The sequence below is a fragment of the Camellia sinensis genome, chromosome 3, assembly GCF_055761805.1.
Source record: "Camellia sinensis isolate YWXY chromosome 3, ASM5576180v1, whole genome shotgun sequence".
Lineage (NCBI taxonomy): Eukaryota > Viridiplantae > Streptophyta > Magnoliopsida > Ericales > Theaceae > Camellia > Camellia sinensis.
Genome location: NC_138963.1, coordinates 199,037,853 through 199,065,392, shown reverse-complemented (window position 1 = coordinate 199,065,392; position 27,540 = coordinate 199,037,853). Strand labels below are relative to the sequence as shown.

The 27,540-nt window shown below is 37.4% G+C and overlaps 1 protein-coding gene across 1 annotated transcript; it reads right to left on the bottom strand.

Moving 5' to 3' along the window:
- Nucleotides 1-846: 846 nt before the first annotated feature.
- LOC114259447 (uncharacterized) lies at nucleotides 847-19,048 on the bottom strand. The gene is made up of 7 exons (XM_082921871.1): nucleotides 18,802-19,048; nucleotides 18,618-18,680; nucleotides 16,243-16,525; nucleotides 13,669-13,761; nucleotides 13,491-13,583; nucleotides 12,797-13,396; nucleotides 847-1,156 (listed from the first exon to the last, which is right to left on the bottom strand). Exons 1-6 carry the CDS (start codon nucleotides 18,903-18,905, stop codon nucleotides 13,304-13,306), a joined length of 729 nt encoding a protein of 242 aa, XP_082777997.1. The 5' UTR covers nucleotides 18,906-19,048; the 3' UTR covers nucleotides 847-1,156; nucleotides 12,797-13,303.
- Between the last annotated feature and the right edge of the window lie 8,492 nt (nucleotides 19,049-27,540).

The following is a 27,540-nucleotide window of genomic DNA, read 5'->3' as shown; positions in this document are numbered from 1 at the left end:
CCAATTGAGGGTCGCGGAAAGTAATTAGCGACTAAAAAATTTTTTAGTCGTGAAAAATTATATTTTCCCGACCAAACATGTTAGTCGCCAATTCGCACATTCAACGACCAAAAAGTTTGATCGGCAATTGTAATTCCTTTTCCACGACAAAAAACCTTGGTCGACAATTGTGATCCATTTTGGCGACCAAAAAATGTGGTCGCCAATTGTCACATTCCACGACCAAAAACTTTGGTCGGCAATACATTCCGCAACCAACAAATTTGGTCGGCAAATAACACATTCCACGACCAAAAAGTTTGGTTGGCAATTGTGGCCCGTTTTGGCGACCAAAAATTTTGGTTGCCAATTGTCACATTTTGCGACCAAAAAGTTTGGTTGCCAATTGTCACATTCCTCCACCACCAAACATATTAGTCACGAAAAAGAATGTTTACGCAACTAAAACTTTAGTCGGCAATTGACCTATTAACGACGAAATCCTTTGGTTGCCAAAATTAATGATTTTAACGACTAATTATTTAGTTGCCAAATGTACCCTCTCGCCTACCTTATTTAGTTGGCAAAAATATTAGTTATCTTTCCCGACTAATCAATTGGTCTCCAAAACCAAAAAAACAAATTCAAAATTTGGTCGCCAACATCCAACAAAATAAACCTATAATTCATAACAATTCATCCAATCCATTCAATATAATATGTAATTTGCAAGAATCATTCAAATCAACTGAATTATAAACATTCGACAAAATACATAAATCATCCAATCTTGAACCTGTTTAATGAAAGTCATCAACTATTATAAGTTTTCATCCACAAGTAATTTCAAACTATATATTCCTCCAATTAAAAATCCACTTGTAATCTATATAATCATCCAAGTCACATCCATCTAACATAACAATTACTTGTTATTATGTTTTAAATTGTTATCCATGCGCATCTATCAAAAAATATACACACTAGTAATCTACCCAAATATTTTCCATACACATCCATCCAAAAATATAACTACTAGTCTATCCAAAAATATAACTACCAGTCCACCCAAATCTTTTCCATACATACATCTATCCAAAAATCTATATTCCTTCCAAAAATACTTATACTGCCAATTAGTCCTGTACAATTTAGCTTCGTGCACGAGATCATCCATCTGTACCAAAGAAAATGAGAAATAATGTCAGGCAAATTTTTGTTGAAAATATTTGCACATCACTTTATTGTAAAGTTGGACAAAAAATGAAAAAATTTCAGTGGAAAGTAAAGGAAACATTAACAAATTAAATTACTAGCAATACCATTTTGTAAATAAAACATCATTCATATGTATATATCAATTCTAACTATTGTTCAACTTTACAATAGTTAAACATCATTAACATCATCTTCTAACCTGTTACAGGTGTTCATAACAATGACAGCAGTTACAATTGTGCAATTGATTCACATTGCCAAAGCAGCTGTAATGGGTAGCTGTAACGCCCTCAAAATAAACCCATAATAACCATAACATTAACATGCATTTATAAAAGAAAATGAATCATTTGAGTTATTCATCAGAGTATTCTTATTGAAAGACATCACATGTAACATCCTGCAACATCAAAATAAATGCCCTAAGGGCTTACATCTTTCCAAGCTAACACTTGGACACAAAAAGGATGAGTACTAACTCATTTACAAGTTAAGCCCTAGGCTTGAATGTTTACATGAAATCTCAAAATAACAAAATAAAACATATAACTAAAGACAAGTCTTCAAAATTCCAAACATCAAATCCTTCCAGGCTAAGTCCGTGGAGGTAGCTTATCACCTGAACCTGAAAATGATGTTCCCATAAAGGGTGAGCCACAGCCCAGTAGAAAAATACTAAACCAAATATAAGCATTGAATAAAGCTATAGCATTCAATAGATGGTTAACCAAGATAATCAATTTTATCATTAAACAGTCTCATGACACTAATGTCTAAGACACATTTCACTTTCCATTATTATCAACATGGCTCAGAACCTGGCCAAACTTACAACAGTGAATTGTATATCATATTCACATTACTTCCAATATCAACAAAACAAACGAGACTCATGCTCATATCAAAACACTTCATACTTCCCATTTGATACACATTTTAGTGCTGTATCAATAATCATGTAAAAACACTTCAATATAATAAGCACACATAAAAATGGTGCTAATGGAGTCCATCCCCTATCTCCTCCCAAACAAAAATCCGGTTTAGAGGTTCATCCCCTATCTTCCCCTAAACCGTGGAGTACATCCCCTATCTCCTCCCAAACAATATGCAAATGCAATGCTCAATCAATACACGTATTTTCTGTATCAATGCAATAGTCAAAATTAATGACTTAACCAATGTGATTAGTTTCAGTTATTCCTAATCCACATGCAATGTCTACAACAATCACGACTATTCTCCACCGATAGCCCAAAACAGTTATTTCTAGACTGGAAATAAATATATCAACAATTCAATAGGTGAGTGATTTAAATCATCCAACTACACCATTTAATCAAAGAATTCATCAATTTCATGAATTTAACCAAATTCCCCAATTCCCTTAAATTAATTTTACAAATTAATTAATTAATACAACTAGGGTTTTTCCCAAAATTATCTAAGTAACCCCAACATCTTGAAATACCAAAACTTAGAACAAAGCTTATAAAATAGAGTAGGAAATCCCTACCTTGAAGATCACAACTGAAATAGAGAAGATGGAGATGGTGACCCAAAATCCAAAGTGCTCCAAATCCTCTCTTTTTCAGATTAAAAGAAAGATCTCGCGAAGCTCTACCTTTCTTCCAAAAGAACTAGGGTAGAAGATCACAAGGAATAGATCAAATCTTGGAGAGAAGGTAAGAGTAGAGAGAGAAACTCTCAAATGGCGGTTTTTAAAGGTTAAGAAAGAAAAGGTAGGTCAAAAAGTGATCCAAAAAGTGAAATCACGGACTGATATAATCGACTCTACGCTCGAGCGTAGAAAGCCCCGCTCGAGCGTAAGACACAGAATCATGCTCGAGCGTGAAGAAAGCCGCTCGAGCGTCGATTGCACCCTTTCAGAAGTTTTGCAGGCGCTGCACCCGCTCGAGCGTCAAACTCCCCGCTCGAGCGGAGGAGCAAAACAAGGGATCACGCTCGAGCGTAAAAACTACCGCTCGAGCGGAAGAACTGCAGAGCAAAATACTGGGAGATGGAAAATCCCGCTCGAGCGTCAAAAATTCCGCTCGAGCGGAGAAGCAACAACGAAGGGACCGCTCGAGCGTTAAAACTTCCGCTCGAGCGTGAAGGCCAAAATCTGGGCATCACCTATTGGCATCAAAATTCAACCAACCTGTACCAGACCCGTCCAACACAACCTATACTTCAAATACAAAGAGATTAAAGGACAACAACAACCAATAAATAATGACAGGATCTACGGAGCCTAAGTCCGGATACAATAATCTAAAGAGAAAAGACCGGGGTCGCTATAACCTCCCCCCCTTAAAAGAATTTCGTCCCCGAAATTAAGCACAAGGTTTTAAAAACAAGTTTTCTCAAATTCCAACAATATGTTAACTCAATAAAAAACAACTTGACCCAACACCGGCCATTCCATCTCTTAACTAAGAGGCATGCCACAGTATGCAAAACAAACATATATTTCAACCTGCATTAAAACTATGTAATTTTCTTTCAATTTCAAGGATTTTCAATATATTCAACATATACAATGTTCCATTAAACTTCCATTTCGAGACAAGTTCCAAAATATTTCCATTAACCAAAACATTCACAATGTTTTACAGCTTAAGACATATATATATAAAGCTCTAAAGTTCGACCATATTACAAAATCTACATACAAGATTACAAATCGATAAGCATGTCCGGATATTTTTCGCGGACTTCCAACTCACGTTCCCAAGTGGCTTCCTCCACACCATGATGTTTCCACAAAACTTTAACCAAAGAAATGGTCTTGCCTCGCAAGACTTGATCCCGCTTATCCAAAACTCTAACCGGTCTCTCCTCATACGAGACATCCTCGTCAACTACTAAATCGGTCCAATCCAATACATGTGATGGATCCGGTTCATACTTCCGAAGCATACTCACATGAAACACGTCATGTACTCCGGACAACTGCGGTGGTAAAGCTAAACGATAAGCAGCCTCGCCAATCCTCTCAAGGATCTCAAAAGGGCCAATAAATCGAGGGGACAACTTCCCGCTCTTCCCAAACCTCATCAATCCCCGTCTTGGTGATATCTTCAAAAAGACATGATCACTCACCTCAAACACCAAAGGTCTCCTCTTACGGTCGGCATAAGATTTCTGACGACTCTGGGCTGTAACAAGCCTCTTACGGATAAGCTCAACCTTCTCCGTCGTTTCCCTCACTAACTCCGGACCCAACAGAGGTGCATCACCCACCTCGGCCCAACAAACAGGAGACCTACACGGTCGGCCGTATAAGGCCTCAAACGGTGCCATACCGATACTAGACTGGAAGCTGTTGTTGTAGGCAAACTCCACTAATGGCAAGTGCCTCTCCCACGACCCGCTAAAGTCAAGAACACAACCCCGAAGCATATCTTCAAGGATCTGAATAGTACGCTCGGACTGCCCATCAGTCTGAGGATGATAAGCTGTGCTAAAGGTCAACTTAGTACCTAAGGCGCTCTGCAAGCTCTGCCATAATCTGGCAGTAAAACGAGGGTCCCTATCGGAGACGATCGTCACTGGAACCCCGTGCAACCTCACTATGTCCCGAATATACAAGTCGGCAAGATGATCTACTGAATCTCTAACGCGCATAGGAATGAAGTGCGCCGACTTAGTCAACCGGTCTACAACCACCCAAATAGCATCACTGCCCCGCTGAGTCCTCGGAAGACCTACAACGAAGTCCATAGTGACATGCTCCCACTTCCACTCGGCAATAGGCAAGGGTTGCAACAAACCCGCTGGCCTCTGATGTTCGGCCTTCACTTGCTGACAAGTAAGGCACTTAGATACGAAAGCTGCCACATCTCTCTTCATACCCCGCCACCAAAACTGGCGACCCAAATCCCGATACATCTTAGTACCTCCCGGATGCACCGCAAGGCGTGAATGATGAAACTCTCGAAGTACCTCCTCTCGATGAGACTCCGGCACAAACAGACGGTCTCGGTATCTCACACTCAGGTCGGGATACACCGTCAAACCTTTCTCAACCTTCCCACCAGAAATCTTCTCACGGAGGGATTCTACCTCAAGGTCGCCCCTCTGAGCCTCTAACACTCGAGTCACAAGTGTAGGTTGCGCAACAACAGAAAACAAGGCCGCAGCCTCAACGGATTCGCCCAGAAGCAAATCAAACTCTCCAAGTGCACCTAACATCTCCCATTCCCGGATGGCTATACTAGCTATGTCACCAACAGGTTTCCTGCTAAGGGCGTCGGCCACCACATTGGCCTTTCCCGGATGATAATGCAATTCAAAGTCATAATCCTCAATAAATTCCATCCACCTCCTCTGCCTCAAGTTCAAGTCTTTCTGTGTGAACAGATATTTCAGACTCTTATGATCCGAGAATACCTCGAACCTCTCACCGTAAAGATAATGTCTCCAAATCTTCAAGGCAAATATCACAGCTGCTAACTCTAAATCATGCGTAGGGTAATTCTTCTCGTGAACTTTCAACTGACGTGAGCCATAGGCAACCACTTTCCCCTCTTGCATCAACACACAACCAAGACCCTCTCGTGAGGCGTCACAATAGACTGCATAACCCAACCCTCTCTCCGGAATAATCAAGACTGGAGCAGTGGTCAGTCTAACTTTCAACTCCTGGAACGACTTTTCACAAGTCTCACTCCAAGCAAATTTGACTCCCTTCCGAGTCAATCTAGTCAAAGGCGAAGCTAATCTGGAGAAATCTCTTACAAACCGGCGATAATACCCAGCTAATCCCAGAAAACTGCGGATCTCAAACACACTCTTAGGCTGTACCCAATCTTGCACTGCCTCTGTCTTGGATGTATCAACAGACACCCCTTCCCTAGAAACTACATGGCCTAAGAACTTCACCTCCTCTAGCCAGAACTCACACTTCCCAAACTTAGCATAAAGCTGATGGGCTCTAAGTAAATCAAGCACCACCCTCAAGTGTTCCTCGTGCTCTTCCTCTGAAGGTGAATAGATAAGAATGTCGTCCACGAAGACGACTACAAAACGATCTAGAAATTCCCGGAATATCCGGTTCATCAAATCCATAAATACTGCCGGTGCATTGGTGAGCCCAAATGGCATCACCAAAAACTCATAGTGGCCATACCGCGTACGGAATGCCGTCTTTGGAATATCCTCCTCCCTGACTCTCAACTGATGATAACCTGATCTCAAGTCTATCTTCGAGAAACAACGGGAACCTTTCAACTGATCGAACAGATCATCTATACGGGGCATAGGGTACTTATTCTTAACCGTAGCCCGGTTCAATTTCCGGTAATCTATACAAAGTCTCAAAGCACCACCTTTCTTTTTAACAAAGAGGGCCGGTGCTCCCCAAGGCGAAACACTAGGACGTATAAAGCCTTTATCTAGTAACTCCTGGAGCTGAATCTTCAACTCAACTAACTCGGCTGGGGCAAAACGATAAGGTGACATAGAAATCGGCGCCGTGCCGGGCACTAAGTCAATAGAGAATTCAATCTCTCGATGCGGTGGCAAACCAACAAGATCCTCGGGAAAAACGTCCGAGTACTCACACACCACCCTTGGCAACACAATCTGAGTCTCACCGTCCTCACTAATCGAAAGGTTAGCAAGTAGACCACTAAGCTCACTCCGTCCCCGCGGAACATACCCCGGTGGCAAAACACTACCAACACGGTCCCCCAAAAAATGAAAACACTCACCATTCACGGTACAACAAGTGACTCTCTGGCGGTAGCAATCAATAACTGCCCGGTATGACGATAACCAGTCCATACCCAAAATAACATCGAAACCTCTCATAGGCATAACTACAAAGGAAAATGGAATTCTATGGTAATCAACCTCTATATCACAACCCCTAACACCGTGTTTCAAAATCAATTCACCCCCAAGAGGCGACACTACACAAATAGGAGATGCTAACTGTGCTAACTCCAACTCCAAAACAGATGCAAATGCAGCAGACACAAAGGAATGAGATGCACCCGTATCAATCAAAACATTAGCAACCGAGTTGCAAAACAAGAAAGTACCTCTCACAACAGATGGAGCCGGTACAAGGTCCTGCGTGGTAACAGCATACACGCGCCCAGATGACCTCTGATCAACCTGCTCACCTCTAGGAGCATAAGATTGCTGCACCGACTGAGACGATGAAGCCCCCTGATTGGCCCTCGAGGCCTGACCCGACTGAGCTGGCTGTTGACCCTGAATCTGCCTCAAACCAGATGCACCAGGTGTGCCACCCAACTGTGGGCAATACCTCTTCATATGCCCTGGCTGACCACACTGATAACACGAGAGTGGCTGGCCTCTACCCTGACTCTGGCTCTGAGATCGAGCCGCAGATGATGCTGCTCTTTGCACTCCTCCCCTCTGAGGACAAACTGGAGACTTGTGGCCCAGCTGGCCACACTTGAAGCAGGTAATGCCTCCTTGACTGCCTTTCCCCGAACTAGCACTCGGCACAGGAAAAGTCGATCTAGAAAAGCTACTCTGAGACTGTTGGGGATTAAAACCCTTCTGTCTCCTACCATCACTCTGACCATCCTGACTCCTCTTGGAGCCCTTCTGTCCTTCCTCCTCCTCCTGCATCATGATTTCCATGTGGGCTGCAGCATCAACCAAACGCCCATAATCCCAAATCATAGTTCCCCCAACTCTCAGCTTGAGGCCACGCCTCAACTTCCTCTCAAACTCAATACAACGGCGTTCCTCAGACGCCACCAATTCAGGTGCAAACCTGGATAAACTAGTAAATGCAGCTTCAAACTCGGCCACTGAAGAACTCGACTGCTTAATCTGGCAGAACTGGTCTCTCAGCTTCTCCCTAACTGCTGGAGATAAAAACTTCTCCTGGAAAGCATTCACAAAAGCCTCCCATGTACCTCCTATACGCCCCTTAGTGAACTTCCACCACTGACCCGCATCCCCCTTCAACTGGAATGATGCCAAGGTCACCTTCAACCCCTCGTCTTCGATGCCAAGCATCTCAAACGTCTTCGTTGTCTGTTCGAGCCATTCGTCTGCCTTAAGCGGCTCTTTAGGATCACCCACAAATTCATCCGGATTAGACCGGAAGAACTCCCTCTTCAGAAAGGAAGGTCCTGCATCCGCAACAACAACCTGGGCTTGATTCTCAGCCCTAAGAATGCCTACTGACTCCCTGAATGCCCCTGCTATCTCTCGGGCTAAAGCGCCCATAGCCTGCTGGCCTACTGGCTCGGCCACATTGGCCTGGCCAATTCCCTCATGAACTGCCGGAATCTCCTCTGGCACCGGTACCTCCTGCCTACCCGGCCTACCACGCCTACCGCGTCCTCGTCCTCGCCCTGACATCCTAATAAAGGAAACAAACAAAGACGTTAGCACATTAATAAATGTGCCGAAACTAAACACTCGCGTCCTAATGCATTGGACAAAATAATTCATTCCACGTAAGCACATAATCACATAAGCACCTACGAATTTCATTCCTGGATAATAATAGTCCCGAAGCGTTACTATAGTTCCGGTTGGAAGCAGCAGTGATCAGGTGCCTTTCCAACAAGACTACTAGAAACTCAAGGGTCAAATCACCATCTTAGAAACTACATTCCATACCCACATAGTCACATAAACATATTATCACGTAAGCATATAACATTACACTAAGTCTCTATCAAACGAGACGAACCCATTGTGATACTAATCACTTCCCACGTACCCAAAGTATTCAAACCCGGTACGCTCTGATACCAAGTTGTAACGCCCTCAAAATAAACCCATAATAACCATAACATTAACATGCATTTATAAAAGAAAATGAATCATTTGAGTTATTCATCAGAGTATTCTTATTGAAAGACATCACATGTAACATCCTGCAACATCAAAATAAATGCCCTAAGGGCTTACATCTTTCCAAGCTAACACTTGGACACAAAAAGGATGAGTACTAACTCATTTACAAGTTAAGCCCTAGGCTTGAATGTTTACATGAAATCTCAAAATAACAAAATAAAACATATAACTAAAGACAAGTCTTCAAAATTCCAAACATCAAATCCTTCCAGGCTAAGTCCGTGGAGGTAGCTTATCACCTGAACCTGAAAATGATGTTCCCATAAAGGGTGAGCCACAGCCCAGTAGAAAAATACTAAACCAAATATAAGCATTGAATAAAGCTATAGCATTCAATAGATGGTTAACCAAGATAATCAATTTTATCATTAAACAGTCTCATGACACTAATGTCTAAGACACATTTCACTTTCCATTATTATCAACATGGCTCAGAACCTGGCCAAACTTACAACAGTGAATTGTATATCATATTCACATTACTTCCAATATCAACAAAACAAACGAGACTCATGCTCATATCAAAACACTTCATACTTCCCATTTGATACACATTTTAGTGCTGTATCAATAATCATGTAAAAACACTTCAATATAATAAGCACACATAAAAATGGTGCTAATGGAGTCCATCCCCTATCTCCTCCCAAACAAAAATCCGGTTTAGAGGTCCATCCCCTATCTTCCCCTAAACCGTGGAGTACATCCCCTATCTCCTCCCAAACAATATGCAAATGCAATGCTCAATCAATACACGTATTTTCTGTATCAATGCAATAGTCAAAATTAATGACTTAACCAATGTGATTAGTTTCAGTTATTCCTAATCCACATGCAATGTCTACAACAATCACGACTATTCTCCACCGATAGCCCAAAACAGTTATTTCTAGACTGGAAATAAATATATCAACAATTCAATAGGTGAGTGATTTAAATCATCCAACTACACCATTTAATCAAAGAATTCATCAATTTCATGAATTTAACCAAATTCCCCAATTCCCTTAAATTAATTTTACAAATTAATTAATTAATACAACTAGGGTTTTTCCCAAAATTATCTAAGTAACCCCAACATCTTGAAATACCAAAACTTAGAACAAAGCTTATAAAATAGAGTAGGAAATCCCTACCTTGAAGATCACAACTGAAATAGAGAAGATGGAGATGGTGACCCAAAATCCAAAGTGCTCCGAATCCTCTCTTTTTCAGATTAAAAGAAAGATCTCGCGAAGCTCTACCTTTCTTCCAAAAGAACTAGGGTAGAAGACCACAAGGAATAGATCAAATCTTGGAGAGAAGGTAAGAGTAGAGAGAGAAACTCTCAAATGGCGGTTTTTAAAGGTTAAGAAAGAAAAGGTAGGTCAAAAAGTGATCCAAAAAGTGAAATCACGGACTGATATAATCGACTCTACGCTCGAGCGTAGAAAGCCCCGCTCGAGCGTAAGACACAGAATCATGCTCGAGCGTGAAGAAAGCCGCTCGAGCGTCGATTGCACCCTTTCAGAAGTTTTGCAGGCGCTGCACCCGCTCGAGCGTCAAACTCCCCGCTCGAGCGGAGGAGCAAAACAAGGGATCACGCTCGAGCGTAAAAACTACCGCTCGAGCGGAAGAACTGCAGAGCAAAATACTGGGAGATGGAAAATCCCGCTCGAGCGTCAAAAATCCCGCTCGAGCGGAGAAGCAACAACGAAGGGACCGCTCGAGCGTTAAAACTTCCGCTCGAGCGTGAAGGCCAAAATCTGGGCATCACCTATTGGCATCAAAATTCAACCAACCTGTACCAGACCCGTCCAACACAACCTATACTTCAAATACAAAGAGATTAAAGGACAACAACAACCAATAAATAATGACAGGATCTACGGAGCCTAAGTCCGGATACAATAATCTAAAGAGAAAAGACCGGGGTCGCTATAGTAGCAATATTATGTAATGGTGTTACATAACAGTTTCAGCCCATTTTTAAAACCTTGCTCCCCTTTATCCTGCCATCTCCTTTCATCTCATCTAGATCCGTTACAATACTCACTTTGCTCACCCACCACCCCTATAATCCTTTTTCACTTCCACAACCATCTCCTGTCAACCCCTCTCCCCAACTTAGCCCACCCCGTCTCCCCTCACCCACTAGCCTTGCCATTCCCTCACCCCTCACCCACCATTCTATACAAACCCAATAGCACCCACTACCATCACACATTCTAGTCCTGAAAATCAATTCCAGTACCGAAAATATGTCTTCCAATTTGAATAACTCCAGTGTATTGTTTCCTAAAACTTGTTCATTTATATATACAATGTTATATGTGTATAATATGATTAAATTATAAATTAAGATATAACTTACAAAATAAATTATAATGTTAGGGTGTATAGGCTAATAATTTATTTGGTTAACCTGTAATTAGAATAAAAAAAAATATATTATATATAACAGAAGAGAGAGAATGAGAAGAAAGTAGATAGGTATTAAGATTACGGAGTTAGTGTTGCAATTTAGTCTAAAAGCACATGAGGAGTCTATGGTATTTTTAATTGACAGGTAGTTAAGTGCTCCAAGGCCAAACCCTTAAGGGATAAAGAGGATTTTCCCTTAAATTAAAATCATGTTTGATAGTTGATTTACCAAGTGTTATAGTCTACATTTCTATGAGATAGTAGAGAAGAAGCTTGCTTATCTATGACATAAAAATACAAACAAACCCTTACCACATCTCAAATCTATTGAAAATATATTATTAAATGCAACCTTGGATGAGGTGCCTGTAAGGGTCTCCTACAAAAGAAAGTTCGATAGAATTTTCCAAAGTGTTAGGGAATGAGAAGCCATTTCAATGTTTAGATACTGTAGCAAAAATATTGAATAAAGCTTTACAGTAAACAAGCTTCTAGTTGTAACAGAAGTCCCAAGAACCTAACGCTATAGACACCGACTAGTTTGCCTTCAATATTTTTAAGATCTGATGCAAAACTGATGAAATTCGGTCCATGTAATTTCTAAAGCTAAAAGATTTCAATTAACTAGCTAAATTATAAGCAGCTCTAAAAATATAATCATGAAAATTAGGGATACTAGTCTTTACTAGTAATTCAGTAGATTGTGGGTTTCTTTCTTTCCATAACATCATCCTAAAATTATATGAGTCAACTTAATGTTCCATTCATCAAAGCCACAAATAGAAGGTTTCATAAACGCCATACCACTAGGAAACTAGGAACACCCAACAAGGAAAAAACTTGACAGGGCTAAAAAAAATCTAAGGCAAACCAACATAAATATCCCGTTTTATCTAACAAAGACTCTTCACTTGCATCAACAGACTCTTCACCTCTCTCACCTGCTTCAACCCTAGTCCTATCGACACACCGCTTGGTCCCACAAGTTTCTTTAATCTAGTCGGAGGTGACCATGATGATCTCCAGGATGTTTGGGGTTTTTTAGTTTATATTGCCCCCCAAAAGGCCCATTTTTTCCTTTTTCCTCACATTTTTTTGTCTAACTCTTTAACCATGCGTCCAATCAATGCGCTGCTTCCTCTCACACATTTTTTTAATGTAGGCCGAGGTGCCTATTATGATATCGAGGCTATTTCGATGCTGTTTCCAATGTTTGGCCCCAAATGGGCTGTTTTCCCCTTTTTTGCCTCACAATTGGTTCTCTAATATTCTCATAACACGTTTATTTGCCTTGACTTTGAACATAAATATAATGCAATTTGGTTAACACACTTACCCATTACCATGAGTAGCTATGGTGGGGACTTTGATGGATTGAGCATTTCCAAAACTTGCACCACCATGCCTTGAAGTCCAAAAATCTGCCCCTACATCTCTTGACGTTGTCTTGCATTCTCTGCATCTTTTATTTGTTGGTCCTCTTCTTTTTTTTGATGCTCCTCACGGTCACTCTGCTGCTCCGCACGTAGTATCTCCAACTTGGATATAAGCCTTTTCAAGTGCTCCTCACGTGCTTGTGATGCCGCATTCAACCCAGAATCACAAGACGAGGGCTTTGGTTTGACCCCAAAACCTCTCAGGTATCCCTTCTTCTTTCCAAGAACCACTCTTGATATATTCTCTTGTGTCATGAGCGTTCCAAACTCGATAGACTCATCCCGCACCATCGTCATTTGCTCTTGTAATTGTGACACTGGAATATTGTTAATATAAATCAAACACAGTAGTTAGTATAAGTGTCCAAATGATTGGAATACTTGCATGTAGAGCACCGCATATAGGATCAATCCATTCTTTTGTCTTCTTGTGCTGATGAGTGTCCTTGTAGAAATCGCAAATATCTGGCAAGAAGCCACCATTTTCCTTCACCTATGATCTGCCAAACACTGAGATCAACACTCCTTCATTAATATGATAACATATGAAATAAGTGTGGATAAAGTTAATAAAATCAATGACACACATCTCACCTCAATGCTCATCGCCGCCGGAAAAGATCGCGACCCACTACTGTGATTGTAGGGTAGCTTGCTCCTATTAAGTTTCCCGGTGTCGTAGCGACGCTACATAATCCATATTGTAAGGGTTTGTTACATATATAGTTAAACAATGATAACAGTACTAACTAATAACTAAATCATAACATACCTTACAATCTTTATGTAACGCATAACACTTCCTTTCCACAACTTGATGGGATAGTGAATTCTCCTCGTAATTCTCCCCAATCTCAAATTTATCCTACAATCAATACAAACCAAATAAGTAACTTAACTGATGTAATGTCAAAAGCTGAAAATTTGTCAAGAGTGAGAAAACCTTAAAATGGTGTCATTATACTAGTTTAAATGAGGGAGAAGACTCCCTATAGTCTTGCCATGATATATGATCCACCACTTTCATAGTTCAATATGTGAAGAAAGAATTTGCTAACCATATCATTTTAATGTTAAATGCAAGTTAATTGTCATGGCTTTGCTATATGGTGCAATACCTTTTGTGTGTGTATATATGTATATATAGACATAGAAACCTATCTATTGACAAATAGATTTGATGACTTGTTTGTAGACTGACTATCCAAAGGCTTGAAATTACAAAGAATGACTTGTGACACAGGATTGCAAAAACAAAATTTGGCTACCATCTGTGTTAGGCTAGAGGAAATGCTATTTTACAGGCTACCTTAGAGAGAAAGAAGCAAGCTTTTCATGAGCGTTGCTTTGCCCTTGAACAAGATGTATACTCTTTTTTGCCCATTACATATGGAAACAATTTGTAGTTGTTTTCCCATTACTTGGTTTCTTTTGATACTATTTTCTATCTCTATTTTTTTACTCGATATGTTCAGTATTGGGCATGAACTTCAGGTCTGTCCCTTCAGTTAAATATGTTCATTTGCATGCCATTTTATGCCTTGGTTTTGTTTCACAGTTTTTCTAATAGTGAATTTTCTGATGCAATTGAAAATAATCCATAATAGGTAAGATGTTGAGTCACTTTTTCTAATAATATCTCTTCATAGAATCACATAGTAAAATGGCAATGATTTTCCTTGTCACCACTTTGCAGAATAACAGGTTACAAGAAGTTATTGATGCATGGAAAGACCTTTATTTTGTGTGTGTCTATGTGTGTGTGTGTGTGTGTAAGAGAGAGAGAGAGAGAGAGAGAGAGAGTTGTGAAATTCGTGAATGAACTGCCTTTTATGAGATAAGTTAAAATTTGGGTCTTAGGAAACTACATAGCACATTAGAGCCAATTTTAAACAGGAAGTGAGACGTTGCTTGATTGATAGATTAGAAGGGAAAAAATAGCCTCTGAGTATCATCTACTGTTTGAAGAGAAGGCCATTGTGCATATTTTGTTGATATGACAGAAAGTTGTAACTATTAAAGATCCTAATTTTTTTCTGCCAAACTGGTGTGGACAGAGCTGGGCATGACAATTACGTGGTTCTGTCAGCTGGCTGGGGTTCTGTCAGCTGGCTAGATGAGAGGCAGATGATAGCCTGTAACTTCACAAACAAATATCTACGAGAAGAATACTTCTTAGCAGTATTGTTACTAGGAAACAATAACAATTCTTAGTTTTTTTTCCAGTCTAAACAATCAAAAAAGAGAACGAAAAAGGGAAAAAAAATAAAAGGATTGAATAGATTTATTAGGCAATGGGGAAAGTAAGAAGGCATGTAAAGAAAATTAAACTAGCCGAATATACCAAAATATCATATCTGCATTATGGAGTTTGCAATATTCACATAATGACTTATTATTAACTAATAATATTTTCAAATAAATTAGTAGTGATCTCTATAGATGGACATTTTCCCCCATAAATATACAAAACAAACAATTCAGGAAAAAAAATTAAAAAATCTACGCACACATAATTAAAACCTGAAAAGAGGAAGCGAACTTGTGATGGATTTGTAATTTCCTTAAAGAGTGAAAACTTCATTGTTTTAGTTTCTAAATGGCCATATGAAAAAAATTGAAAAGCTTTTGCAATCCGACCGTGTATAACTGATCAAATAAATTGGCAATCCAAAAATGAACCCCAGCCTTGCTGCCATTATCATTTAAGGAGTACCATAACCTTAATCAACTCATCAGCTAGAACCATAATGAAAAAAAAAAACGGAGGAACAGTTAATATGACTATTAAAAACAAAAAATAAATTAACTAATCCATAATGAAAAAAAAACACATATTGAGGAACAGTTAATATGACTGTTAAAAGGGAAATTAACCCCAGAATGTTCTTTAACAATGCACCAAACTGTTATTCAATTTCAGCCAAGTGTGCTACTGACTATGAGTTTGCCTTCAAGCTACAAAAGGGAAAAAGAAAAAAGACAACAAAGAGATGAGTTTGTCTTATTTTATTGGAAAACATTCGTCCAATCAAAACCTTCTTTATGGGAGTTAAAGAACAGCTTCTCCAACGTATTAGCAGTAAGCTCTGTTATTTGGATTTTAAAGGCAATTTAATAGTGAATACATTTTTACATACTTGTATCCTAATTAGTTTTATGTATATTTTTGTATCTCAACAATAAATCTTATTACATGGGAGAGTTAATCCAACAATAAAGCTAATTAGACTTTTTCAAGCTTTCATAACCAACAAAGTAAACAAAGAAAACAAATGAGCTCCTATATGCAAATTAAAACAGGACTGTTTCCATCATCCACACTATGAAAGCAATTGAATCATACCCGGACAGCTTGTACAACAGCCCCTTTTGTCGTTGGATCAGCAACAGTCCATCGATATTGCATATATGGATCAGCTCGTACATTAGTTTCAAATGGAGATGGTGCAACAGTCTTAGATCTTGACAATGCATTACTTTCAGACGGAGATGGTGCAATAGTCTGAGATCCATCTGCTGTAACACCTTCAAGAGCAGGTGTAAGTGTATCGGTCGGGGATGAGTATGGTTCAATCAATGCCCTCTTTGGTAAAGGAATACGGTGCATCTTTTTCGCAGGAGCCATTCTGTTACATTTTAACATAATCAAAGGCAAAGAGCACAATGAGCACATGGATACGCACAAATTTTAAAATGCGTATAGACATATACATCAAGATTGATAATTAACAAACATTTACATAAGAAATGAACATCCATGAAGCATCCTAATTTCATATATATCCATCTATGTAAATTTGCCAGTGATATTGACGACATAGATAACAAAAACTATAATAAAGTATTGACTTTCACAATTAATTGTTTTTGTCAACGCTATAATTCATAAAGTAGTTTAGGTGAAATCTATGATTTGAGTGACCTATGAATGTGTATGGTTCTAAACAAATGAAAAAACTTCATTCATAAACATCAATGCACCTTATGACTCCAAAAATAACACCCACAAGAAACTTCATTCATAAACATCATTCATAAACATCAATACATAAGTAAGAAGAATAAGTGAACAACATACGCATGCGTGCATTTAAGTATGAAAAAATTTCTTTTCGGTGTATGTGGACATATGTTTGGATTAACTTGCAATTAAAACAAGAGTTGATAAGTCAAGTTTTCTGGTACTAGAAATAGTGATAATTCAAGTTTTTGGGAACTCATTTCAGGGGACTGTCTGCTTCATTTCATTGAATGCTTTGGTCTGTGCTGCTTGATCTGAAGAAAATGACACATGTTGAAGACATAATAATTCAAAAGGTCGATCACTATGATTCGAAATGGTGATCAACACTTCAACAAAGCATTCAAACCAAATAACCACTATGATTCGAAAGGTTTTCTCTGGAAGAACTGAACATTTCAAACCAAATGACCACCTATGCCATATAGCTTCAATGCAAACTGTTGATTATTTCATGACCTAGTCAGATTTAAATAATTCCTCTTATTTTCAGATGTATAATTAGGTCACAAAAGTAAGGTAATATGTAGGAATTTTTTCTTTTGTTGACTAGGCAAGACAACAAGAATTGAGCCCCTCACATCAAAGTTGAGAGACCAACCAAATACCATTTGGCCTACAAGGCCAGTGAGTAGTGTAGCACCTAAGAACCTACTACAAAAAATAGCTATAGCTTTGGTCATCTGTGTGCACTGAACAACATAACATTAAATGTTTGTGCTGCTGTATCATTTATGTTGTTGATCTTTCCACTCTTACATAATTGAGAACTATTCCTCTTCATTTTAATGACTGAACATGGTTTTGAGCAAGCCTGAAATTGCTCTGAGTTGTGTAAAAGCACTTTTGGCTGTAGATATGTTCGTACCTATAAACCTGAGTTTGGAAATGTATTATGCCGTTGATTAAGTATTTCACCAAGTTGTTTTTGGCTCTTAAAGCTGGCTTACTGTTAAGCCATGAACAGAGCTGCTTATGCAGTAACCTCCTCACGCATCCCACCATGTATAACGTGTTTATTTTGGTTGGTTTGCTAGAAACTCTGGCGATTCAAGCTGAAACCGGAGTCCCCCTGATACTTTCGTGGTGCTTATGAACTGAAAAGGGGAAAGTAAGGAGCTTTTGCCATTCTTATCTCTCACCTATAAGATTGCAAGATGGTGTTGCAATGACACTAGTCACTTCGAAAGTGAGAGGTCTAGCCATGTTTATCAAATTGCTGAGATAGATCGACCCTTTGAATACCAATCAAGAACACATAAGGGAAACATTGTTTTTGAGAAGTCTTTAAGAGATGGGTGAAACCTCACAGGAAGAATTGAGTTCTAGAACTTGCACATACAAGTCTTGTTACACTGTTGAATGGAACCTCAAAATAATGGTGATCAACACTTCAACAAAGCATTCCCAGTTGGAGCCAAAAAAGCACAATAACAACAGAATCCACAAATTACTTGAACCCTAAACACAATGGCAACTATTTTTTTACAGAACAAACAAGAATATACATATATATATATATATATATCAGTTTTCATTTTTTGCATTATCTGGTGAGTATGATTTTAGTCCATCCCTTCAAGCATTCACTCAATAGGGTTTTAAAATTAGGGATTTTCAAAAAAATTGGTTTTGACAATTAGGGAAAACAAAGGAAAATAGAGAAATTGAGCGACAGAGAGAGAGAGGACCCATACCTAATGTCGGGGTTGTTTGAAGATAGGCGAACTGGTTGTAGTAGAAAAATGGTGATGGTGGTACTGTTAAGTGCGAAAAGAGAGAGCAACCATGTGAGTAAGAGGAGTAATGGAACACAACTACAAAGATTGAGAGAGAGAGAGAGAGAGAGAGAGAGAGAGAAACAGAGATAAAAATACATACCTAACAATGGAGGCCCAAGTACTTCTCGAAGCGCCACTGATGCTTGGTCGAAAAATCGACACAGGCGACTGCGATGACGGAGGAGGAGCAACTTTGTTGAACATAATCGAGCAGGAGAATCGACGATGAGGTGCGTATGAGGAGTGGTGCGCGGGAGTGACTGTATAAAGAGTTTGAAAAATTCACTCGGGTGATAGGGCAATTTTTTCCCTACTAAACTGTTTGGTCGGTATTGAATCAACATTTACTTAAATAACATTCAAAACGGGGTCATTTCAAGATCTGCGACCAAATCTTGGTCGCTAAAAATTTTACAGATGTTTCTAATTACAATTTTACAGATGTTTCCAATATTATCAACTAATTTTTTTTTTTCAAATGTTTCCAATTTTGAAATTTTTTTGTTTTTGTTGTGTAGGTATATACAAAATGTATTTACGTAGTAGTTTAAACCAATAGTGTAGTACGACATCTTATGGATTGAATATAATTAAGTCATTATTTTAAAGTAGTTGACAAACTATTTAGTGTAATTTGTGATTTCTCATATTTTGAGCATCACATAGGCAACACCATATGGTACTCGAAGACTATGTAATAATTTACGTTCAAAACACATCATTTATAACCAATAAGATCTATTTAAAAAATTTTGTCAAATAAAAATTAAATAGATTTTATAATATTTTGTGCTATAAATGTGTTTTTATTTTCTAAAATTAGGAATTTTGAAACCTGGTAAATTTTTGTGCCAAAATTAGAAACTAATATTACCATCCCGCACCGATGTATTACACACTATTATAAAATTATTCTTATCTTTATATTGATCATGATTTTTTTTAAAATAACAAATTATAATTAATAACTGTCCTATCTAACTTAATTTCCTAGCTCCGCCACTGGCCACCGCAACATGAAGCCCATCTCCAATGGAAGTAAACAAAGCCGAAAAGCCAGCAGTGGAGGCTCCACCAGCTCTAATCCCCAGCCTAACAATAAGATCAAGCGTGGTCGGCTTGTTTCCATAGAACGACAGTGGACCCACCATCAAATTAGTCAAACTGGTGGCAACTTAATCGATGTGGAGCCCTAGCCTTAGCCTATGGCTATTGATGAGTTGCTCTGTGGTATCACCACCACAAGGCTTACAGTCATATGTGCTAATCGAGATGTACGTATGAATATTTTTTTGGGTAAACTACCAATAGGTCCTAATAGTTAGACTTAATTCACATCAAGTCCTATTGAAAATAAGTCTTGGTAAAATTGTTGCCAGTGATAATTTTTTCGTGACAATTTTTAATATATGTCGCTAAAAATAGACAATTAGTGACTTTTTTTGGTCATGATTTTTATAAATTGTCGCCAAAACTTACAATTAGTGACTTTTTTTATGACAAAATTTTCTCATAAGACTTATTAGACAATACGTCCACCTATTAGGATCTACACGTAAGTAGCCCTATTTTCTTCAATGGGTTGGATCTGTAGGAGATATAGAAGGATGGCTTCGACAATGCAGGGTGATGGATAAATGGCTTGAAGGTGTTCTCACTTCTCGCCACACCAACCCTTTCAACTCCGAGGTTGATTTCTCAATCAAGATCGGTACGATTTTTATCAGTGGAGGAAGATCTTCATGCCTTAATCGATTCTCAAGTGATAGATAAATGCCTCTTTCCTTGTTACTAGCCTAGCTATTAGGCCAAGACCGCCGATGGTGTCGGCGATGGTGGCAAAGACATACAGAGCGACTTGAGGGATTGAGATCGATGACCCACAAATGGGGAAGAGAGAGCTCCTTCAGATAAGCAAATTCAATTTTTATACATTCTGTTTTAGTCGCTAAAAATAATAATTTTGCAACCAAACTTTTGGTCAACAAAGATAAAAAGTAAATTTTTATTTTTCATTCAGCGACTAAATTATTTTAGTCGCCAAAACTATCTATACAATGACTAAAATATTTTTTTAGTCGATGAAATTAAAGTTTTGCCGACTAAAACTTTGGTCGCCAAAGATAAAAAGTAAATTTTTCTTTTTCAACGACTAAATTATGTTAGTTGCCAAGACTATCTATACAGCGACTAAAATATATTTTAGTCGCTGAAATTAAAGTTTTGCCGACCAAAATTTTGGTCGCCAAAGATAAAAAGTAAATTTTTATTTTTCATTCAGCGACTAAATTATTTTACTTGCCAAAACTATCTTGCCGACCAAACTTTTGGTCGCCAAAGATAAAAAGTAAATTTTTCTTTTTCATTCAGCGACTAAATTATTTTAGTTGCCAAAACTATCTATATAGCGACTAAAATATTTTTTAGTCGCTAAAATAAATTTTTTGCCGACCAAAATTTTGGTCGCCAAATATAAAAAGTAAATTTTTATTTTTCTTTCAGCGACTAAATTATTTTAGTTGCCAAAACTATATATACAGCGACCAAACTATTTTTTAGTCGCTGAAATGAAATTTTTGCCGACCAAACTTTTGGTCACCAAAGATAAAAAGTGAATTTTTATTTTTCATTCAACGACTAAATTATTTTAGTGGCCAAAACTATCTATACAACGACTAAAATATTTTTTAGTCGCTGAAATTAAAGTTTTGCCGACTAAAACTTTGGTCGCCAAAGATAAAAAGTAAATTTTTTTTTTCATTCAGCGACTAAATTATTTTAGTTGCCAAAACTGTAACGCCCTCAAAATAATAACATAAAACCCATCAATATAGACATGCATTGATATATAAAAGCTCCACATTCTTCTATTCATCAGAGTTCCATTACCAAAAAGTATTACATGTTAACGACAAAAGCAAATGCCCTAAAGGCTTACAGCTTTCCAAGTTAACACTTGGTTATAACAAAAGAGTGCTAACTCATTTACACATTAAGCCCTTGGCTTGAATATACATGTAATACATCAAAGAAACTAAGCAACAAAAGTCTGTCCGCCTCTAGCCTCCCAAGCTACGTCCTTAGAGGTGGCATGCTACCTGTACCTGAAAATGATATTCCCATATAGGGTGAGCCACAGCCCAACAGAAATACACTAAACCAAATATGAACAATGACTAAAAGATTAGCAGTTGATAGATGGCCAACACTGATACTTTCCCTTATCCCACCTTACGGTTTCATGACATACAAGTCCATGTTACAATCCATTTTCCAATTCTTTTCAATTCTCAATTTATAACCATGGCTCAGAACCTAGCCAAACAACTTATATCAGACAGTAACTCATACTAAACTTCTTCCCAATTCGTATTAGATAAGCGTACTAGCTATATCAACACATCAACAGATAAGCATACAAGCTATATCATCACTTCCATAAATATGCATAAGAGCACTATCACACTTCCAAAGACAAGCATATGAGCTATGTCAACACATTACTAGATAAGCATATGAGCTCTATCTATGGAGTCCATCCCCTATCTTCTCCCAACAACATCCGGTTTAGAGGTCCATCCCCTATCATCCCCTAAACCGTGGAGTACATCCCCTATCTCCTCCAACACGACACAATGCATATAAACAATAATTATACACATCATCACACAACACATAAATTTAATGTATTCTTTCAACCGTCATACTCAATGACACATTCCAGTGATTAGTTTCAGTTTGCCTAATCATCATGCATTGTCTACAACAATCAAGACTATCCTCCACCGATAGCCCAAAGTAATTATTTCTATACAGAAAATAAATGCAACAATGGATATATAATCAACATTTCAACCAGGTGAGTGATAAATAACCCAACTACATCCTTTAATTCCATACATTTCCAAATCAATTTCTCATTCCTCATAATTAATTATGCGAATTAATTAACTAATGTAATTAGGGCATTTTCCATAATTAACATTAAAATCCTTAGGTTCCATTTTCATTAATGTTTTAACATTAATTTCACTTTTCCATGCCAAACATGCATCTAGGTTTTATATAGCTAAAACCCCAACTTTTGTAAATTTACACAAAAGCCCCAAACTTTCACAACATTACCAACCCAACCCCAACATCTCAAAATGTTAAAATTTAAAGACAAAACCCATAGTGAGGAGTAGGTTATCCCTACCTCGAAGTTAGAGCTCGAATGGAGAAGAGACCAAAACCAATGTGTTCCAAAAGCCAAGATTTTCGAATCAAAACGACGCTCTCGACGATCAACACAACTTTAACAAAGGTCAAAGAGAATGAGGACACTCTAACTAGATCAAACCCTAGAGAGAAGGGAGTTTCTAGAGAGAGAGGCTCTCAAAAAAAAAGGTTTTAGAAAAGGTAGGAGAGAGAAACAAAAGTAAAAAGTGATTTAAAATCACCCAGCGGATAACTCATATACGCATGACCCGCTCGAGCGTAGAATAGAGCGCTCGAGCGTAAAGCACAAACATCTGGTCCAGCTCGAGCGCATAGATAACCGCTCGAGCGCTAAGAAACAAAAGCAGAACACATCCGCTTGAGCGTGAAAACCAGTCCGCTCGAGCGCAGATTTTCATCTCCCAGAACCTTACAGGAAAAGGACAACCCGCTCGAGCGCCAACAATACCGCTCAAGCGCGACCCGCTCGAGCGTAAGAAACCCGCTCGAGCGTAGAAAACACACCTGCAGAAGTTTTGCAGGGCCACGAAATACTGGAAGTGTGTAAACCCCGCTCGAGCGCAAGAAGACCCGCTCGAGCGGACCGCCTAAAAACTGGGCAACAAGGAATTGAAACCAAGGCCTAACCAACCTGTAACAACCCTGCCCGAAACATCCTAAAACTCAATCAAGTGGAATTAAAGGACGATAACAAGATAGATACAACTACTAACTTCACGGAACCAAGTCCGGAATACAACAGAACAGTAAAGGAACAACCGGGATCGCTATAAAAACTATCTATACAGCGACTAAAATATATTTTAATCGCTGTAATTAAAGTTTTGCCGACCAAAATTTTGGTCACCAAAGATAAAAAGTAAATTTTTATTTTTCATTCAGTGACTAAAATATTTTTTAGTCGCCCAAAATAAAAGTAAATTTTTGTTTTCCATTTAGCGACTAACTTATTTTAGTTGCCAAAACTATCCATACAACGACTAAAATATTTTTTAATCGCTGAAATTCAATTTTTGCCGACCACACTTTTTGTCGCCAAAGATAAAAAGTAAATTTTTATTTTTCTTTCAGTGACTAAATTATTTTAGTTGCCAAAACTATATATACAGCGACCAAAATATTTTTTAGTCGCGGAAATTCAATTTTTGCCGACCAAACTTTTGGTCGCCAAAGATAAAAAGTGAATTTTTATTTTTCTTTCAGTGACTAAATTATTTTAGTTGCCAAAACTATATATACAGCGACGAAAATATTTTTTAGTCGCGGAAATTCAATTTTTGCCGACCAAACTTTTGGTCGCCAGAGATAAAAAGTGAATTTTTATTTTTCTTTCAGCGACTAAATTATTTTAGTTGCCAAAACTATTTATACCGCGACTAAAATATTTTTTAGTCGCTGAAATTCAATTTTTTCCGACCAAACTTTTGGTTGCGTAAGATAAAAAGTAAATTTTTATTTTTCTTTCAGCGACTAAATTATTTTAGTTGCCAAAACTATATATACAACGACCAAAATATTTTTTAGTCGCTGAAATTAAATTTTTTCCGACCAAACTGTTGGTCGTGAAAAATAAAAATTAAATTTTTATTTTTCTTTCAGCGACTAAATTATTTTAGTTGCCAAAACTATTTATACCGCGACTAAAATATTTTTTAGTCGCTGAAATTAAATTTTTGCCGACCAAACTTTTGGTCGCCAAAGATAAAAAGCAAACGTTTATTTTTCTTTCAACGACTAAATTATTTTAGTTGCCAAAACTATATATACAGCGACAAAATTTTTTTTTAGTCACCAGTTGTGGCAAATTTAGCGACTAAATTTTTTTTAGTCGCCAATTGTGAGATTTTTAGCAACAAAATTTTTTTGTAGTCGCCAAAAATTAATATACCCCGACTAAAAAAATTTAGTAGCTAAATATTGTACTTTTACCGACTAACATAATTTTTGGTCGCCAATTCCACAACTTTTGGCAACCAAAATATTTTTAGTCGGCAAAAGTGGTCGCCAATTGTGTATTTTCTTGTAGTGTTTCTTCCTTGATTTTATGCCATTTTCTTCCTTATCCTTCTATCTTCAACACATCATTCAATCATATTAACCAATCTTGCCATGTCATTCTTGCCACATCATCCTTATACTTTTTTAGCTTTCTGTCGACGAAAGATTTCTAAATTTTAGTACCAATAGTACTATGATTCTATTCTAGTTTCTAAGAGCTTTTCTGTGGGAGAAAAAATAAATGAACTATGACTTAAATCATATTCCAAAAGGTACTAAGATACACTAGACATATATTTTTATATTCAGTTGGGTGTGGTCATTGGCATAGAAAGGTTTCAAAGAGACAAAGATAATATTATATGTTCATTCAATTTAGAATTAAAAGAAGAAAAAGAAAGGTTTGGTCTTGATTAGGCCTGTGAAAGAGGTCAAAATAGTGCACAATAACTGTCAAATGGAATGTATTTAAACTATTTGAGGAACAATTTTTTATTGCCACTACAACAAAAAGCACAATCGGCAACTAAAATATCATTTTTCGTCGCGGAAAGTACGGTTTTTGGCGACTAAAATGGAATTAGTCGCCAAAGTTGATCAGTTTTTCCAACTAAAAGAGTTTAGTCGCCGAATATAATGGTTTTAGCGACTAAAAGGCAGTTTAGTCGCCGAATGTAGGGTTTTTAGCGACTACAGGTTGTTTAGTAGCCAAAAGTGACGGTTTTTGGCGACTAAAATAATTTAGTAGCCAAAAGTGATGGTTTTGGCGACTAAAAAATAGCTTAGTCGCCGATTATAGCTATTTTGCCGACTAAAATCTGTTTGGTCGCTGAAAGGTCAAGAATTACCGACTAAATTGCACTTTAGTCGCCCAAAATAGAGGTTTTGGCGACTAAAATTCAATTTAGTCGCCAAAAGTGCTATCCTTGGGCGGGATTTAATTCTTTTAGCGACAGAATACAAATTAGTAGCCAAAAAATATTGAATTGGCGACTAAAATTCAGATTTAGTCGCCAAAAGTGCAATCCTAATTTTTTTAGTAAATAATTAATTTTTTACATAAAATATATTAAATAAAAATAATTATTTATATATATATAACTTTGTATTAATTCCGGTCGATATAGTATATAAATAATATATTTTGCATTAATATTTACAGAATGTATTAGTGGCGTAGTGGGGATAGAGTGTTGGTAAAGGTTGAGGGTTGGGAGGTTGGTGGTTCGAAACTTGGGATAAGCAGAGGCAAATTTTTTTTTCCTGAAAAATACTTTTGGCGACTAAAGTCTGCGGTCGCCGAAAGATAGGGAATTGGCGACGAAACGTTTAGTCGGCAAATGTATAATTTCCCAAAATGAAATTGACTATTGGCGACTAATTCTTTGGTCGCCGAAGACATATGTATTGCCGACTAACAAATCTTTAGTCGCCAAAGGTATTCGCGACCATGTATTGGCAACCACAGCGGCGACTAAAATATTTAGTCGGGGAAAGTGAAAATTCTACATTTGGCAACTAAAAAAGGTTTAGTCGCCAAAAGTGTTTTTTCTTGTAGTGTGTCAAATAACTCTTCTCTATGCATATATAAAATCTGATTACAGAATCAAACATAATTGTTTTATATGAAGTGTCTACCTCATGTGGAAAGTTGTATTCGATAATATAATTGGATTATGTTCATTTAAAAAAATTATTGCCAATATATTATTATTGAGTTGTTGATAACTCGCTTTATAGATGCATTAATGTCATTTGGAGAAGACGGATATGAGAAGAAATATTCATACAACCGATCTCATTTGATGGGACTTAAGACTTTATTTGATTTGATTTGATTTGGTTATGAGTGTCCTACCAACCTGACAAATTATTATTATTGTCTTTTTATAGAAGGGGAATAAATGAAGAAAAATTGTACTAAGAATAATAAAACTGGAATCCAAGTTGTCTAATAAGGTAATGCAAAATATTATGATCGTACTACTACCCTTTTCTGCTCCTTTCACTACAAACTACTAAATTAACAAAACAAATTCAAATAGAGTATTGCCATTCAAAACTAAAAATTAGACCTAATTTTCAAATCAAATGATGTGGCAAGCAATTAAGATATTAAAAATAGCATTCTCTCTCACATCTTCTCTAATCACCAACCAATCATATCACTTACAAATCATTGAATCTATAAAATAGATTTAAAAAGTAAACTTGTATATAATTTTCCATTCAAATAATACATAACTAGCATCAACCCATATTATGAATCAATGTCCAAATAACTTTACTTTCTAGATTTGATATTGTTATTGTTAAAGATAGCTAATAAGACGCGCATTAAAATATTATTTTTTATTAAAAAATTAATAGATATGAACAACTGACCAAATATTGTTTAAAAATTAAATTTTAAACTAATACAATAAAAAAAAAAAGATTTAATTTGTTACATTGATTTTTTTTTTTTAGGTATAATGCACAAATAGTGCACAAACAATACACAATTATCACATTGATAAGTGTCTCCCTTTTTCTTTTCTTTTTTTTAATACATCTATTTAATGAACCATGCTTAATAACTAAGAAATTGGAACACTTTCAGGCCCCGTTTGTTTTGGGC

What these genes read in the sequence shown, in the direction of transcription:
- LOC114259447 (XM_082921871.1), bottom strand. Translation starts at nt 18,905, where the DNA reads ATGTTCAACAAAGTTGCTCCTCCTCCGTCATCGCAGTCGCCTGTGTCG. An exon ending in ACTTGGGCCTCCATTGTTAG is followed by an intron (nt 18,681 to 18,801) that starts GTATGTATTTTT and finishes CGCACTTAACAG; the next exon opens with TACCACCATCACCATTTTTC. An exon ending in CGGCGGCGATGAGCATTGAG is followed by an intron (nt 13,397 to 13,490) that starts GTGAGATGTGTG and finishes AGTGTTTGGCAG; the next exon opens with ATCATAGGTGAAGGAAAATG.